The sequence below is a fragment of the Drosophila montana genome, unplaced genomic scaffold (genome assembly GCF_035044405.1).
Source record: "Drosophila montana isolate Dmon_TW-CO22-7 unplaced genomic scaffold, ASM3504440v1 contig_2438_1, whole genome shotgun sequence".
NCBI lineage: Eukaryota > Metazoa > Arthropoda > Insecta > Diptera > Drosophilidae > Drosophila > Drosophila montana.
In genome coordinates, this window is record NW_026997315.1 from 1,782,212 (window position 1) to 1,801,103 (window position 18,892).

At 39.9% G+C, this 18,892-nt stretch overlaps 2 protein-coding genes across 2 annotated transcripts; both read right to left on the reverse strand.

Moving 5' to 3' along the window:
• Positions 1 to 2,742: 2,742 nt before the first annotated feature.
• Positions 2,743 to 3,700, reverse strand: LOC135428001 (trypsin alpha-3-like). The gene has a single exon (XM_064681786.1). The coding sequence runs from the start codon at positions 3,670 to 3,672 to the stop codon at positions 2,902 to 2,904; it is 771 nt and encodes a 256-aa protein (XP_064537856.1). The 5' UTR covers positions 3,673 to 3,700; the 3' UTR covers positions 2,743 to 2,901.
• Positions 3,701 to 4,593: 893 nt separating this feature from the next.
• On the reverse strand, positions 4,594 to 5,568 carry LOC135427993 (trypsin alpha-3-like). Its single transcript, XM_064681773.1, has one exon. The coding sequence runs from the start codon at positions 5,554 to 5,556 to the stop codon at positions 4,738 to 4,740; it is 819 nt and encodes a 272-aa protein (XP_064537843.1). The 5' UTR covers positions 5,557 to 5,568; the 3' UTR covers positions 4,594 to 4,737.
• Between the last annotated feature and the right edge of the window lie 13,324 nt (positions 5,569 to 18,892).

Below are 18,892 nucleotides of genomic sequence, written 5' to 3' on the forward strand. Positions count from 1 at the left end.
TTTCAAACTATTTTTTTAAGAAAACTAACTAAACAAATCTTTCGATTCAACTCAATTATAAAAAACTCCACTATGATACTTTCTGTTTGGCTCAAGATAATAATTAGAATATAGATAATAATTAAAATATATTTTTCGATTTTAGACAGATTTAAGCAACTTCAATATTATTATAATTAAATATCGCGAAAAGTAAGTGATCGCGATGATTTTAATTTTTTAGATCGTTTTTTGCCTGGGACTGATACATATATAATTAATCGACAAATAGATGAATTCTCGATTCTTAACAAATTGCTTACTAGAAATAATACAAAAATGATGTAGAATTTTATTACCTTCAAATGGGTATGAGATTTATCCAAGTTGGGCACTCTCGACTAGGTTGCTTTAACTTATTAATTACTTACTTTCTTAAACATACTAGCTGGTATTTCTCAGCCTTGCCCAGTCCAAGTTTTTGCTTCAAATTTTAAACATCCGCCTAATTTTGGCCGTGGAACATTTAAATCTATCTGAAGTATCATAACCTTCACGTCTCAATTTATATTTAACATAGATGCGTTTGAAGTATCCCGAATATAGAACCAAAAGTTGGAATTAACGTGTTCAGCTCAAGGTGAACTATCTTTCCAACATCAAATGTCGCGCATTTTATATCCATGTGAATGGATAGCATAGCAATTTTATTGTGTATTACAAAAATACAAAAATAAAATAAAATAAAACGGCGGAGATATGTTGCTTTAAGACGACATAAGTCCGCGCGAATATAGGACGTTCGAAAACGACAAAGCTCCACCATCAAAAATCACGAGATTATGTCCCTTAAAAGCGGGATGTATTATGCGAGGATTGTTTTATACAAGTTAAATCAATTTTCACAAAGATCTTTGACTCATATTGGGTATAACGGAATTTTCTCAAAGATCATTGGAAATTAATTTGAGCCGGAAAGTTCACCCACCAAATCTTTGACCCTTATTTCCACCAAGGATGAACGAATTTTACGAATAGTGAAAAACATCCCTAAAACTAATTTGAACAAAGAAAATGAGTTTGAGGCCGATCGGATGGTGAACAAGAAGCTTGCATACAATAGATATTCACACTTTTCCCGCACACTTTCCTGGAACGCGGTCTTATTGCATAAAATAACTTCAGCTTCCTAGCTCCTATAGTTTTGATTGAATCAGTCAGCCAGTCAGGCGCAATTTCTTTTGCTAATCAGTTTTATATATTTGCCATATATATGTATATGTTATCTATTATACCAGAATAACATTATGAACTATTTATTACCTACATTTTATTATTACATACATGCCAGTATTACATTGTGTAATGCTGAGAAATGTATTTTAAAATGTACATAATTTTTTTTTTAATTTGATGGGTACAATGTGTGTAGACTCAGTTACTCGGTCATATTTGGCTTGCTTCACCTTCTTAATTGCTTTCAACAACCAATCACGGAGATTTGCAACATTTGCGTATACTCCTGGATATCCAGGGAGGCCGCAATCGAAACCAAAAGAAACAACACCAACAAGTTCGCCATTAGACACCAAAGGTCCACCAGAATCGCTTTCGCAAGCACCTTTCGTTTTTCCGCCAGCACAGATCATATCCTTAGTGATTTTCCAACCACGGGAGGACAGTTTGGAACGTCCGCAGGTCTTATGGTCGATCATTTGGAAAAGGTATAAGCATCGTTAGGTAAAGCCTGGTAGCTATCATGGATCTTAACATAGGCAACTTTCACAAGCTGGCCACCAGAAATGCTTTTTGCAGATCCAGCTCGTACCCATAGATCGACGAAATTGTCTAGGAATGGGCGGCAGTTATGATGATGTCTTTGCTATAAATTGAACCACCGCAAACAGATTCGTTCTTCCACAAAAGTGTCACAGTCCAGGGTGCATCTTCAATCTTAATGCGATTTCCATTCACTATGCGTGGAAAGTACCATGGCAACCGAAATGGGTGAAATGCGTCCAGAAGAGTTGCCGTCGAGAGCAGCAGAACAAGTAGAGCCAAGTAGATCGACATATTGTGCTAGAAGTTTTTCTGTTGAAATTGAGTCCACAACTTTCAACTTTTATAGGCCCTTTAGGCTGTTGTGTGGCCTGAATTATTGAATTATTGGCAACATTGTAGAGCTCTTTCTGAAATTACTTTTTACGATTGCCTAATTAGGCCTCAACTTCAGATAATGGCAATCATAAGTTCATGTCAAACAATTATTTATATATTTCAAACTTCCGCTCACGGACCACTTTGTAGTCATTTGTAGTCATCAAGAAACAGCCTGTATCCCGACCACACAGCCAATCCTCGGGATCGAGTTGCATTTAAATTTGCTTGTGGAATGCTTTTGATCACTTTTCTATTTTGCCTGGCAAGCTTCTTTTTGAGAGTAAATTGCTCTAACTGAGGGATAGTTATTTTATAAGAAGACCTAAAGCTATTAAACTCTTATCGATTCTCATGAAAAAATAGATCGCCTGTAGATCGTCAGATGTAAGCCCCGGTATCGACCTCATCACCTTAAAGATAGATCAGTTAAAGCATTGAATTCTATCAACATAGTGCATAGCTAAAGCCTTGCTCATAATCAAGAGTATTAGGAGATTCGAGTCGAAATCGCTTACTTAAATTGGATGACGCTCTAAAATAATCCAATCTCTTTGTGGTAGAAATGAAGGTTAAGTCAAAAGAGAAATTCAAGTACAGCCCAAGTTACTGTCTGATTACAAAATGCCTGTAATTTTATTTAAACACATTTCTATTTAAGCTGAAATTTAAATATTTTTGTTGCTGTGCACATTTTATTCGCATGCTTCAGCTTAAGGGGTATAAAAGTACCAGAATTAGCTATAAGTTATTTCACTGAATATGTTACCGAATGTTCTCAATGGTGTCCAGCAGCCAGTCATGGAAATGTGCAACATTGGCATAAACTCCTGGATATCCGGGATTGGCGCAGCCCATACCCCAAGAAACAACACCCACGAGTTCTCCATTATATACCAAAGGTCCACCAGAATCGCCATCGCAAGCATCTTTTAATTCTCCGGCAGCACAGATCATGTCCTCCGTGATTTTATAGCCGAGCAACGGATATTCGGTCAATGCGCAGGTCTCATGGTCGATCATTTGAACCTTTACCCCATGCAAGTCTTCTGGGTATTCAAGGCCTATATTGCCCCACCCTGTTACAAGCGCGTCGGCTCCGTTTTCGGGAACTTTCGTGGCCAGTGGAATTGTTTGCACCAATGGCCCAAGTTCAAGCGGATGAGCTAGCCGCAAAACAGCGATATCATTCTCCGTCGTTGCTGAATTGTAACCTGCATGGCTTCTAACGACGGCAACCTGCTCAACCTGACCTCCAGACGACTGCTGTGCGGATCCGGCTCGGACTGTCAAGTGATCCGCAGTAATAAGCACCACACAATGGGCCGCAGTTATAATGATATTCTCGCTGTAAATTGAACCGCCACAATGAGGTGCGCTATCATTCAAGACTGCCACCTGCCAGGGTGCATCCTGAATATCGATGGGCCCTCCATTTATAATGCGTGGCCGCCACTTGTTGAGGTAAAAATCGCGTGCGTCCAGAAGCGTTGCCGTCGAAATCAGCAGGACAAGTCGAGCCAAGTATATCTCCATGTTGCGGTAGAAATACTTCTGTTAACATTGAGTCCAAGACTCTCAGCTTTTATAGGCCCCTTCCGCAGGTCTAAGGCCTAACGAGTCGTCACCCATTGCCAACATTGTGGAGTGTTATCTAAAATTAATTTTACTTCTACTTTAACATTTAAGATTTCTTACATTGTAAATCATGGGAATACGTCTAGCTCGGTATCCATTAATAATACCCTGCCCTGATAATGTTCTGCAAATAGAACATTTTGACTTTTAGCGACAAGCGTTAAGCAAATAAAGAATATTGAACTTAACTATGCTTTGGTTGACACGCCTTCAAAAAAAGTAGGACTTATGCCACGCCCAATATCACATTGCAAATCTTTAAACTTTATGCCTGGTTAATTTGCAGATCGATCAGATAAAAGATAAACTAATGATAAGAAAAATCTAAACATTGCTTTGGTAAAAAAATATTCTTTGGTCATGGAGAGCTCTTCCAGAAACTTGAAAAAAGCTTATTTTTCCACGTTCGACATGCTAGCAAAAACTTATTAATATCCAACCATGATGTGATATAGTTTATATATGAACAATCGACTGGAAAAAGAATTACTGGACAAAGAGTCGTGTTTTGGCTAACTCGAGTATACATTGTAAACTGTTTTTTTATTTATTTCATACTAAGAGACAAGCAGTCCCCAGATCTGAATTGCATTCACATATAAATAAACATAAAACTAAAGTGAATTCTTAGGGAGCGGGCTTAGTGGAAAGAGGACAAAGAAAAGGGAATATGATGATAGAGTGCAAGAGTTAATAACTGTGAGGTTATGAGCAGATACACTTTTTTTTAATTTATAATCAAAATATAAACATCCATTACAAAAGCAGCAAGTGTTGTAAATCTACTTGGACTCATGAGAAGAGCAGAGAATAGTGATGTTAAAATGCAATAGTTTTTATTGGAGCAGAGGGAAAAGGCTATCAAAAAAGTGATCTAAGCAAAGTTATTATAAGAAAATATACACACACACATTGTGTATGCAAGGAAATTTTTATATATTGAAACCTTTTTAATTCATTTGCTTAGACAGACTCAGATTGCTCAGTTGTATAGTTATTTTGGAGTTCCGCAATCGCCTTCTGTAGCCAAGCATGAAAATATGCAACATTGGCATAAACTCCTGGATATCCGGGCTTGGCGCATCCCTCAGCCCAAGAAACAACACCCACAAGTTGGGCTTTAGATACCAGAGGTCCGCCAAGGTCATTACCACATGCGTCCCTGCCCTGATCGGTGGCGCAGATCATGTCCTTGGTGATTTCCCAGCCAATCAACGAATACTTGGAGAGAGCGCAGGTCTTGCGTTCAACGATTTTGAGGCTTACCCCATGCAGTTCAGTTGGGCGAGCACATTCCCTTCTCACTTTGCGAATACCCCAGCCAGAAACATAAGCATCGGATCCGTGTTCAGGACTTTCTGTTGCCAACGCAATTATTTGAACCGAGGGTCCAAGACGAAGCGGTCGAACCAACTTCAATACGGCAATGTCATTTTCATGGGTCTCGCTGCCGTGGTGCTCGTGGATCCTGTAATCATCCACCTTCGCGAGCTGCCCTCCAGAGTTCCAGTTCGCGGAACCAGCTCGCACTGTCAACTGTGCAATGGAAATTCTGTTCCTCAAGCACTCCGCAGCTGTTATGATGATATCGCCGCTGACGATCGAGCCACCACAAAAGTGTTCGCTATTATTCAACAAAGCCACCTGCCAGGGGGCAACTTTAATGTCAATTGGTCGCCCATTCACAATGCGTTGATTCCGTAGGAGCCCAAAGACATTACTGGCCTCTAGGAAGGCTGCGTTTGAGAGTAGCAGGACAAGCAGAGGCGTATAGATCCACATCGTAAGCTGGAACTTCTGTTGAAACGGAGTCAAAACATGCTGCTTTTATAGCCCGTTCTTTTAATCAGCCAGCTGACAGTCCCTGATTTATTGGCAATGTTCTAGAGTCTTATCGGAATTGACTTTGCCGACTTTGTTAGGTTTGTTTTAATTATAATTTTTACCTTGCAGTTTAACAAATATTTATCTTTTAAATAACCGACACGTGGCTTGACTGGAAATTACCTAAATATTGGTTTAATCTTTCCATTTTCCCATTTTTAGTATTTTGCACAGCACAAGTGAAATTCTTACGCCGTTCGATTCGAGTTCCGCCGTTTTAAAAAGTAATACCAATATTTTGTGATATATCAACAGTATGAACAAGTAGTCAATACATTTGTCGTACGTCAGCAAGAGTTTTAGTTCTTCGGCATTCCGTAATAAGCATTTTTTTATTTTCTTTCACAGATGACAGATGAGTTGACTAGTTCGACATCTTCTAGCAGAAATTCTTCTGTTGAGTCCAAAACCTGTCGGCTTTAACCAACTGCAGCTTTAAATTGTAAGTTCTTATCGGCAATAACTTCCTCTCATTATTGCAATTTTTAATATTTAACATTGGGTTTTGATACCCCTCAAAGGATGGATTTGTGCACATGTATGCAACATGCAGAAAAAACCATAAATATATATTCGATCAGTAAACCCAACGTCAGTCCCTTTCAAAACACGCATCCATCTCCAAAAATATTGATTTCAAGAATTGGGTCTCAAAGCATAGCCCGAGGTAGGTTCTCGTATGCCTAAATAAAGAATACCTCGTCCAATATCAACCAAAATTACAATTTACAAGCAGGGCCTTGCACTTTGCTATATGCATATATTTTCCTATGCGGACCGTGGACATTTCACACTCATGGACAATAAGCACCAATACAATGCAAAACATAATTTTCTACAGTGTGTGAGCCTTCGTAAGGGTATCTCCTAGTCAGACAATCCTGACCTGGCGAGGTTATTCTAAGAAACTGAGCTTGAAAATAACTCGCACATGTCCGATATGTTATTTATATAGTTTTAACGAGATTTCCATTTTCCAATTACGTATAATATAGTTTTAATGTGGGGACTAGAATTAATTGAATTCGTTATGCAAAACATTTATGTAGCGCAGGTTGTTTGTATGTGTGTTTTTTTTTTTATTACGTCATTCGTTTGAATATTTTTGCTAATTTTAGCACAACAATTAAATTTTTGGTTCATTTTAAATGTCGCTCGCTGTCGCACGCGAAGCGGGGTATGCGTAATGTGAGGGAAACATTTAAATTAGGATTAGTTGACTGTGAGGATGTGCGTGCGCATTAAAATCGAAACATATGCAAAATGTTAATGCAGCGCACATGGCCGAATCGGCAAATGGGGAAAATGGGGAAAATAGGGAAAATGGGCAAAAGGATACCAACTATTTTGGCCAGTTGGCGATTTTGCATCTTTACGCTGTGGGCATATTGATTTCGGACGGGGACACATAAATTAATGCCCATCGCGTCTAGCGACAGTTGTAACCAAGCAGCGCCAGCCCCGGTGACCATTGACCATCGGTGACCGTTGACCAGTTTGCCAAGAGTTGCAGCAATAATACCCCAACCCCCACCCCCAACACCCTTAACACCAGCCACACACGGTCCAGCTTACTGGCACGTCAACGGCTGGCGCGCATTTTAAAATTATATTATTTTGAATGGCTTTTTAGAAATTAATAATTACATATGACAGCACTGCATGTGCGTGTGTGTTTGTGTGTGTGTGTGTGTGTGTGTGTGTGTGTGGGCGTGACTGCGTACGTGGCATTTAATTTTTTATATTATGCAACTGTCTGCGTGCTCTGTCGAAATGGCTTTAATGGGAATTTAAATTTCGGTAACTGCCAAATGCCAAATGGAAATTAAAGTTTCTAAATTTGAATCAATGAAAATAATCGTTGAAAATATGAGAAAAACTGAAATGCAAAATCATAATTGGTAAATCAAATATTTGGCTATGCAATATGACATATATGTTAATTTGAAATTTATCTGATAGAGTCAAATTCTCTAACGCCAACAGCTCTCTATATTTATATTTACGAACTGGTGATTGGGTCAATACATTTGGGGCACTTTGGCTTCGGTGTTAATTTGCATGCAAATTATATATTTGAATTTTATGCTTATTATCTATATAAATAAATTATATATTTAATATTTAATAAATTATATATTATTTGAACCTGGAATTTCAAAGCCTTAAATATACAATTTCGGTTACATTTGCCATAAAAATTCTACAACTTTCTGGAAAAAATCGCAGACACATAAAAATAGAATCTAAGTTCATATTTAACTACCTCTACAGCCAATTTCTCACCTTTATTAACTCAAGAATTCTCCATACACCATTGACAATTTTGCTGGCAATTTCAACCATTGTGCTTGGCCAACAACGGTTAGACAGGCTGCAGCTGTGGTCTTTTTCGCCAGCTTTTGTGCCCATATCACAATTTTTTTACCCTGAACCCATTAAGCTTGGCTAAAAAGGGGTATAATGGTTTTGCGCAAATGTATGTAACAGACAGAAGAAAGCACCTTCATCCCCATAAGGTACATATATTTTTGATCAGCTCCGTCTGTCTGAAATTAAGATCTAGAAACTGGAAACTTAAAAATATAAACATTCCTCTATTATTCGCAGAACGAAAGATGATATTCTTTCTCGAAATATCGAGAGAGCCCATATCATATTTATAGAAGCAAGTTGGAATGCTGGCAACGGCAGTTTTGCCCTGCATTCGAGGTATCTTCTACTCCGGCACTCCCGACTAAAGTACATGCTTTATTTTTTTACTTTTTTCTTTCCTTCGCTTTGGTCCCCATACGCAAGCCGCCAAATGTCTGGCCGTTGCTTTATTCCCACTACTTTTGCCCATTATTAATTGCTAACGTGCGCTGATTTCTTTGCTACACTTTTTACGATTTTACTCGGTGTTGCTGTTGTTGTTGTTGTTGCTGCTGTTATTTGTTGCTGTTCGCCTTTGCCTTTTAGCCATGTTCGCTGTTGTCTGCTCGCTAGTCGTTGTTCGCAATTCGCAATGTTCGCTGTAGGTTGTCTTGTCCGTTTGGCTCAGCAGTGACATTCATGCACCGTCGAGCAACTGGAGCAGGAGCGACATTCAGGAGCATGTGAGGTGCCGAGTAGTTCAGGAGGGGCGGGGAAAAGGGGTAGCTTGTGCCCAATACGACAATAAATCAATGCGAAGTTGTAGTCAATATCCTAGCGGCGGCGGCGGCGGCCTTTTAAAGTCAGTCTCTGGCAATTTAATTCAGGCGCCTAATGGGTATGCAACACTTTTTTTAAACCGCCACTGACAGCTGATATAGGGCATATGTGTGATGTGTGTAGTTATAATAGACATATTTTATAAAATTCTGATTCCATTGCGTAGAATTGGCTTAACTATCCAATTGAGAAAAGGTTTCGGCTGTAAGATACAGGTAAGATGCATGGTAATGCAGTAACATACTTTACCTAACTTATCCTGTGAGTAACTCGCTCTTTCGCTTTCTTTCTCCCGCTTTGCAAACACAAATTAGCCTACAACACATCCTAATGAAAACAATGCAGATGCATTATAGCTGCAAAGTAGTTGCAAGGTGCAGGTGTTTAAAAGTCGACGCAATATACATCCATTACACTCCCCAATTATTTGTGCTGTTCATGTCGTTAAGGACAAGCAACTGATTACATTTAATAGACATGTAAAATTGTTGCGTATATCTTTTGTAATCACTGCGATTTAACATTATTTGAATTTGACTTTGCCAGCAAATCGAATTCGAATCGATTTATAGTATTCAAATAAAATCGTGGCCAACACATGCTGCCTACATTTGGCGCATCAAAACAGAAAGGATTAAATATGCGCATACAACAATATCATTAGATCGGCATTAAATGGTATTAGGGAGCACGGTTTGCGTGCCTTTAGGCTCAGATTTTTGCATTGCCATTGCAAACTGTACGAAACTAGAGCTTAATTGCAACTGGCCGCATTTTGAAAATAACATAATTATTTGTTTAATAAAATGAATGGTTACAAATTTCTGAATTTGGCAGCGCACTTTTTAAGCTGCAATTATGACAAATTTAATTAAACTAAAAAGTAAATACAAATTTAAATACATTCGTGTAATAATTGCAAAGATAATTAGAAAATGTGTTAAAAAAAAAAAATATTTGATATTTGGGATGAATAGAAATATTTTTAAAAAAACTATCAAAACTATTTTTTATTTTTTAATTAATTTGAAGCTTTAATATAAATAAATTAAAGAAAATATAATATTCCCGATTAAGCTAATTATTAATAATATTTTCCTCTTTTATTTGAATGAACTCGAACCAAAGCGGACACCTTTCCCCTGAGCTACTGTAATCCAGGTAATTAAAAAACATTTATTTGGTAGCATTCATTATTCTATGGAAGGTCGAAAATATTCTTATGACTATGCCAATGTACGGTTTATTGTTTTCTAGCGAAATTCTGTTTTTTTTTTCAATGGTTTCGAAAATCTCTGATTTACTTGCTGACACACTTACCACGAGTTGGCACGAATTTAAATAAATGAATAAAAGTCGATGAATTTATATAAAATATTCAGTTGTTCATTAAAGCTCAACTCAACGGTATCATATATATATATATATAAATATATGGCATTTTAAGCATCGGCGCTCTGCATATCCGACTCCGAATCCAACATCACAATTTATTAATTATTCACTTTTAATTTAATTTGTATGCTGAATCGGATATCAAAGTAGAAAACGCATATCTGAATATTCAACAGATATTTAATGCGATAAGAAACTTTATCACTTTTTGCCGGACAAGGGCTGGGCTGGGGCCAAACAAAAATAAAAGCGTATGCAACAAGCTGTGTAAATTGTTATTGAAAGCAGGCCGACAGCCAGCAGCAGCCCACAAACAGGGCAAACAATGCAACGGCATCGGCAACGGCAACGGCAACAGCTACTGCTGCCACTGCCGCTGCAGGGGAGGCAACAAATGCAACTGCAACTGCAACTTAGTTACTTACAGTGGTTTTAACGTGGACAAAGAAAAGGCATTCGAGGCCAGCCAACAATGGCCAATCTCCGAATATATTGAAAACAGAAAAAAAAAACAGTAGGGTAAACACTCAACATGTACAGCAACACACATATACACACACACACACACCCACACAGGGAGACGCCAACTGTTTTTCCTGCAATAAATCTGGCTAGAGTAAATGCAGTCAGAGCTAAGTGGGCGGTGGCTGTACGAGGCGTGGCTGCTTACAAGTTGCCATGACATTGTCATGCATATGAAGTGCCTTGCAGCACACACACGCACTCACACACAGCGAGCGCGTGACCCTGTGGGCTTTTAATTGCTGCTGGCTGCTGCGCCCTTTGCCTTGTTTACAAGCTGCGCCAATTTCGCGCTGCTATTAAATTGTATTTAATATTTGCAATAAGCCAACGCGTCCATGCACAGGCCCATGGATCTACCCAAATTGGTTGCACAATTTAAGCATCATTTGTTGTTGTTGCTTCTCATTTTAGTTTAATTTCTATTTAAATTCATGTCGTCTATGCGCGCGCCAGAAAACTTTGCCCAGTTACGGTATATTTTATGGCAGTGGCAACATCAACGGCAACTACAACGGCAACTACAACGGCAACCACAACGGCAACGGCAGTGGCAACACTCAGCGCTTAATTACCCCAAGCTTATCAAAACATCTACGAGGCGCTGACGCTGATGACTGCCACAGGGAGAGGCTGTGTGTGTGTGTCTGTGTGTGTGTGGGGACTCGCTGTATGTGTGTGTGTCTGTGTGTTTTGTAAAGGCACTCGCCAAGTTTTCTTAATGAATTATTTAATCTGCGCTGCATCTTCGCTCGGCAAACGAATTTTGCGCTGTTAACCAACATTTTTTGCGCTTGACTTGTCAACCCTATCCACAAAGTGATTCAAGTTTAAATAGCACAACGGCTTTTGGATACACTTATTAATTAATATTTTTACTAAAATTGATGCTTTCTACTAGTTATTTTCTAATTAATCTATATTTTATATTATATAATTTTTATTTACTTCAGACAACATCTCTCTATCTCTCTATATATCTCTCTCTCTCTTTCTCTTTCTCTTTTCTCTCTTTTTCACTTTCTCTCTATCTCTCTCTCTCTCCTTCTTTCCATCTTTATCTTCCACTCTCGCTTTCCCCCTCTCTCTCTCTCTTTTGCTCTGTCCTTTCTCAATTTCTTATTCTTTCTTGTATCGACTTCTTCCATTTGCAATTCTCTTTGTCTTTGCGTTCGTAAACGTTTGTTAAGGTATACAAATTGGCATATGAGTAACAATGACTTTAGAATTTAGAAATTAATTTAATTGTTTGCCTTATTTTCTGGGTCCAGTCTCTTTTAACCAAATAATTAAATTAAGTATATTAACTATATATAGGTACAAAGAAAAAATGAATATAAAGTCGAATATTGCCAAATAGTATCACAAGCTTAAGCACACTCTCAGCGCAGGGTATTAAAAAGCGACGAAAATGTTAGGGCTAATGCAAATAGGCCACAGTGCTGGCCAGGCTAATAAGTTAAACGACACCGTGACACAGTTATGGGGGCGGGCAAATATTAATGCCAAGGCGGCGTGCCGCCCGACAGACACACGGACATGGACACAGACACAACCCGTAAAGTCAATCCACAAGCCAAAAGTCGGAAACGGCGTTGATGGGTGAATGGGTGTCTGGGCCGTAGTCAACAGTACACGGCTGGTTGAGCGTATTTGTTCACCTATTTACCACGCAAATGAAGTTGAAAATAACTGTGAAATGAAGATGAAGTGCTTCAGTCAACGGCAGCGGCAGCGGCAGACCCTGAGCCGGCCCAGACAGCTATGGCGCCTAAATGGAATGTAAATATTTGAGCAGTGCCAAGGAGCGCGTTACGTTTACGGCCAAGTCGAAGACAACGCCAGCACCGACTAACGTGTGTGTGTGTGTATGTGTGTGTGTGAGTTGGCACAGTGTGTCTATGTCTATATGGCAGCCGTATGTTGACTTAAGCGCACTCGGCAGACAGCCAGACAGACAGACAGACAGACAGCCAGCCAGCTAGCCGTGAAGGCCTTAAGCGTCAAAACAATGGCCAAGTCAAGTCATCTACACTTGGCTACGTGCTGTGGCCGTTGGTGTTGAAAATTAAAGGCAATTAAAAGGGCAAAACTGAGGCTTATTAGCAGCAGCAGCAGCAGCGGCAGCGGCAGCTCCGGCCAAAAAGGCTGCCAGCACACTCGACGGCGCATAAATCAAAAGCCAACGAGCGACAAGCTTAAAGTGCTTCCCACATGGCTCATATGTGTGTGTGTGTGTGTGTAAGTAAGTTTGTCTTCAATATATACATATGTATATGTGCATGTGTGTGTACAGCTGTGTGTGTTATAATAGTGGCAGGTGTCTTGGGCTGGGGCACACACAATTTTAAGAAAGTCTTAGAAAGTCAAACAACGACAACAATTTGTGAATTGGCATTGAATAGTGAAAAGATTTGCAATATTGTTAATATACGTTGCACATATCTGAAAGCATAATAAGGTTATGTAAATAAATTGATATACTTTAAGATTGAGTTGAAAATTTAAAGTCTGCTTTTGATGTCAAATTTAAATATTCATTTTTGGTATTTGCAAGTCATTAGTCCATTCTCTGTTCGAAATAAATAACCTAATAACAATAATAATAATACAAAACAAAATATATTTAACTAGATGTAGCATACATTTTTTTAAAACTATTTTGGGACATTCCACACACTTTTGCCGCTAGGGAAAAATTTAAGATTTAACAATACATTTTTCGATTTTCATCGAAGGAAAATAATACAATAAGACGCCTTATCAAGAAGTGCATTTGACAAACAGAATAAAAAATGTGGTAATGCCCATATAAGTCAACAGAATGGCATATATATCTGTTGGCCTAATAGATAGTATTAGCTTTGCCTGAAAGCAGAAATTATTTTGCTAGTAATTTAAGGTTTGACTTTAAAGACAAATACATCAAATATCCTAGAGAACGTAAATACTCAAAGATAAGCTGCTCAGCTCGGACTCTGGAGGAATAAATATTTGCAATATTAAGTCGAAATGTGGACTGCATTTGGGCAGCCTAAGAGCATGCAACAGTTTATTTGAGTCCAACACAAAGCGCACCCAAAATCCGTACAGAGTGCAATTTGCAACGTGCAACCAGCAACCAGCAACCAGCAACTTGCAACCTGCTGCACGTGCATTTAACAACACTTAACGGCAATTGTTTTATGACTGGCAAAACAATGGGAAAAAACAGCAGCAACTGGCAAAATCACAGAGGCAAAAAGCTCAAACAAAAGGCATAGAAAAGTGACGCACAGAAAAAAGAAAATGATTTATTCAGCGCAAATAGAAAACAGAGAGAACGAGAGGGAGAGGCAGAGAGCGAGACAGAGAGAGACACAAAAGCTTTTCCACACAAACGAAAATTTGCTAAAGTTGCGTTTTCTTTAGCAACACCTGCCCCTTTCTCTTTGCACTCTTGCGGAGTTTATCTTGTGGCAGGCTGCACCTGGCCGCGGCTTCTGCCTTGACTTTGGCTGCAGCTGCTGCAGCGACTGTGGTCACGCTTTTCTAAGCGTTTTCCTTATCAACTGTGCAAAAAGGCGACGTGACCGCGTGCGCTTGGCCAGAGCCGCCTTTCAGTTTGCACTAAAAGATTTGCCAGCAGTCGGTTTTGGCCACTTTGGCTTTTGTTATTGCGGCAGCGCTTTCCATTTTTATTTGCTTTCTTTTATTTTGTGATTTTGCTGATTGTTGAGCCTTTTGTTGTCGCCTTTTGCGTTGCAGCTACGACTGAGGTCGCCTAATGGTCGGCTGCGGCCTAGCAGCGCCTTTAAGCTGGAAATCCTTGAGGCCGCCACCGCCTGCACTTGCAATTAATAACCCTCAATGCATTTGCATAATTAAAAGGCCAAGGGGGCCGTCTTAAAGATTTAAGTTGCAGCACTCGTTGCAGGGAATTGAAGGCCTTTACATAGTTGCTCGTAAAAGCAGGTTTAATTTCATGCAACTCGAAAGTGGCAATAAACGTGGCCAAGGTATGTCGGAGATGCCAGCACGAGGCCACATATCTGCAGGTGCAGGGTTGCCCGGGCAACAGCAGCAGCTACGTCCCTGTCCAGGATAATAAAGCAACTCGCAATCGCAATCGCATTCGCATTCGAATTGACAATGGCCTGCGTGCTGGCATGCCAGCAACAGTTTGCTAAATTCCCTTTAAACAACAGCGCAAATCTTTCAATTTGCCTCGCCAGGATAAAGGATATAGTAAGAGGAACAAAAGAAAGAAAAAAAAGAAAAGTGCAAAGTGGCAGCGCATAGCAAAAATAAATACTCAGCTAAGGACAAAATCAAGCAGCAGCGCAGCTCAAAAGGATACAACTAGCCAGGCCGTTAGCCATTGGCCGCCAGCTCTTCCCACTCCTTGGCCAGCTGTCGAGTCAGTTGAGTTGAGGCAGCTCAATTGCAGGACAATCAGCACAATTGATTTCCCCAAAGTGCCTGCAAGTTGTCTGCGTCCCTTTTCACGCTGCTGGCACCCAGCATTAAAAGGATTTAATGCCATTTAAGCCAAACAATGTGAAGACAGCGCTCAGAGCAACCGTCAAAGAGTCGTCCGTCGCCACAAGCGCACACACACACCCACACACCAGCACACCCACCTGCCGACCCATCCGCGAGCCACTCCACGAAAAAGTTTATCAATAAAATAACTTGTCGACGACGTCGACGACAAGGACAGGACTGAGTGCGAGCACGGGAAGAAGCACGAGTACGAGTTCAACTCCTTGGCAGTCAAGTCGAAAATTGCAGCAAGTTTCTGTCAGTCAACGAGTCCTGCTCGACGGCTCGTCAGAGTGCAGACGCACAGAGTACAGAGCAAAGGACATCGAGTGGCGCAATCTTGAGGCTCTGCCAAGGAACTTCAATTGCACTTATAGTTCGCCCGCTGCACGGCACAAAGAGTTATTACATGCATCTACGACATATGACGTATACGCAACGTATCCACACGCTCCACCCAACCAACCCGAGTTTAACCAAAATACGTAGTATTTGTTGACTAACGATAACTTTTTGGCTATCAATTAGTGCGCTTGTTGAAGGCGGCAAATATCCAGGCGAGAGGGCAGCTACCCGATCTAAATGAAAACTGAGTTTTAGATTAAATAAAGCTGCAACTTGAATTTAAAGATGGAATTATATATTCTGTAAGGATAAAAGTTGAATTATAATTCGATAATTGACCTTAATTTAATATTTAATAAAATAATTGCTCGTTACATGAGGATAACTTTTATTTACATTTCAGATATAAATAAGTCCAAATATTCAAGAAAAATGTGTGAGAACACGAATTATATTTAACCACATGATAAGAATCTGCTCTTCTTTTCGATCTTTACACTGAAGAATTTTTCTAATATTTAAAAACTATATTAAATTCTGACCAAAAATATGATATGTACTTTAATTTTATCTCAGAAAGCATTAAGATCCCTCTAGTGTAAGCTGCTAACTTTAGCTAGTAGTTCATCTGTTAATTATTATGCTAAATAAAATTTAATTTACAAATTTAAAAAATTATTAAAGAAACGAATTTTTGACGGTTTATCCCGTTGCCAGAAGCAGTCTGCAAAAAGATAACTCAGCTTCAGATTAGTCTTAGTATCCTCTGTCTTTAAAGGTAAGTCTAGACCCAGTTAATGTATTCAATGCGACTACTACTAAACATGAATAGCTATAAATAAATATTACTAATATTTACAATATGATAACGATTATCCGCAAGCCGTTCGATATGCCCAAACATGGAAATGCATTTGTCCTGCTTTTCTTGTAATTATTTCGAATACAAGTCTGGGCTTCTAACTTTTCACTTTTTCCCATATGCTGCTGACATGCTGCTTGCCACATGCAACACTACATGCCACATGCTGCAATCGACTTGCCTACTCCCCTCAAAAGACTCGTAGTGAAATTGTGTGTTGCATATGCATAGGCGTCACCCTAAAATTTCACTTAAGGCATACATCAATTGGTATTTGTTGTTGCCGACTGTTGTTGTTGTTGTTGCTGCTGCTGCTGCTGCTGGCACCCTAAGCCAAATGGCAAAGTGGTAAACAATGTCCAATGCTTTGGACTGTGTGCGAAATTAAAACAATAAACGGGCCTGGCAGACTTCAAACGGCAATCGCAGCAGATTCTATACCGTTAAGGCAGCCAGAAACTTTTGAATACACACTCACACACACTCACACACACACACACACACACACACACCCACACACACATGGACAGACGCGCGCGCTGTGGAGCACAGCATTGTGTGCATGTGCGTTGCATGCAACATGGGGCAACAGCAACAGCAACCGGTCAACTGGCATTTTACCTTTTAAGCAGCTATCATGCATGAAATTGGAAGAGTAGCAATTGATTGAAAATTTGCCGAGAGCTGCCATCAAAATCCAACAAAAGCAGCAGCCACAGCCGAAGCAGACGGAGAAAATAAAGATGGAAATTGTGGAACACACATGATATTTTTTGACGTAATTCGAATTTGCAAAGTGAATTTCGCCAAGGCAGCCGCCGCCGCCCCCCAATGTAAATTGATAACGCAGCATTATTACGCATACGACGCTTAGGCCGCGCTGACTAGCTGGCAGCACACACGTACACGCACAACCACTCGCACACACACACACACACATATATATACACATATGTATGCAGATTTGAAACGACTATAGTCCAGCCCACTTTAATGGGAAGTGGGGGGGTTTGGCTAATGCCTTCAAATCCGGCAGCCAAACATTAGAGTAAAGCGCAATTCCAGGGCACGGAGCAGCGCATTTTGGCGCATTTCACTTTTCACAGGATTATTTAGAATTTATGCATAAACAAGCAAAGGGACGTTACCCGAAGTCATTTGTTTAAGTCAGCGTGTGCTCACATCAGCCAGCCAACACACCCCCGCCAACTCTTGCCACGCCCACTAGCCACGAGTGTAGCATAAGCAGCAGCAAAAGCCATTTATAGCCTTCACAATGCTACAACTTCTCTGACAGTCAGTCAGTCCCTCAGTCCGTCCGTCCGTCCGTCCGTCAGTTTGTCAGTTGTGCAAATTGTCAGCCATTTTATTGCCACTAGTAAAACAATTTCACAGCGCCACTTGCGAACCCAGCAAATTGGCAACACATCCTGCTGCTGCCCGAGTGGCATCCACATGCAGTGCACAAGGCTTTTGGCGCCCCCAAATTAGGCAAAAGCCTACGAAATGCAACGCCAGGCAAATCAAGACAGACAATGTCAAGTCTAACAAGCCCCAACAGCAACAGCAACAGCCACTTGGCCAGCAATGTCAAGGGACCAGCGCCGGCCCCCAGGTAAACCCATTAGCGTGCAACACGCCCAGCGGCGCACTTGAGCCTGTGCAGCTAGCCAGCAAAAAAAGGTGAAAGCAAATTTAAAATTGCAAGCCGTGTGCTTACCTTTAAGTGCTACGGCCATGCATCAGTCTTCTAGATATTATTAAGAGCTTTAATGTTATTTTATATTTCTTAGAGTTGCCCGGAAATCTTGATAGCTTATCGATAATTTAAGGATAGCCAATATCAATGCATTCAAAAGCATAGATTACCTTAGAAATATTCTTTAAAGTCAAGAGATGAAAAACAGTTCTTAAAACGTTTATGCAGTTGACATGCTGCAGACTAATAAATGTACAGATATATCTTCGTTTTTCTTAAGTTCTAAAAGATCTTGAACGAAAAGACAATATATCCTATAATATTATATAAGATCTCAATACGCTGATCGAAATAGTAAAATCAAAAAAAAGGAAAAATAGTTGGCAATCGAAATGCCGAAATACGCATCGCAACATGTTGCCAACGCATAGCAACATTTTGTAGCGCAACATTGCGCGTAGAACGCGAAAGCAACAGCCGCAACCGCAAATTCCATTTTGTTGCGTCAGTTAATTTTGACAAATTTGTCTACAGTTTATCATTTATTGATGACAATCGCAGCGCTGTCGACGTCACAGCCTCAGTTAGTCGGTAAGCTGCACTATTTATGACCTGCCAATCGAATTTCGGGGCATAACTAATTATGAGGTTGGCAACTAATTTAGTTTCGGGCCAGTTTTGTTTAAATTGCA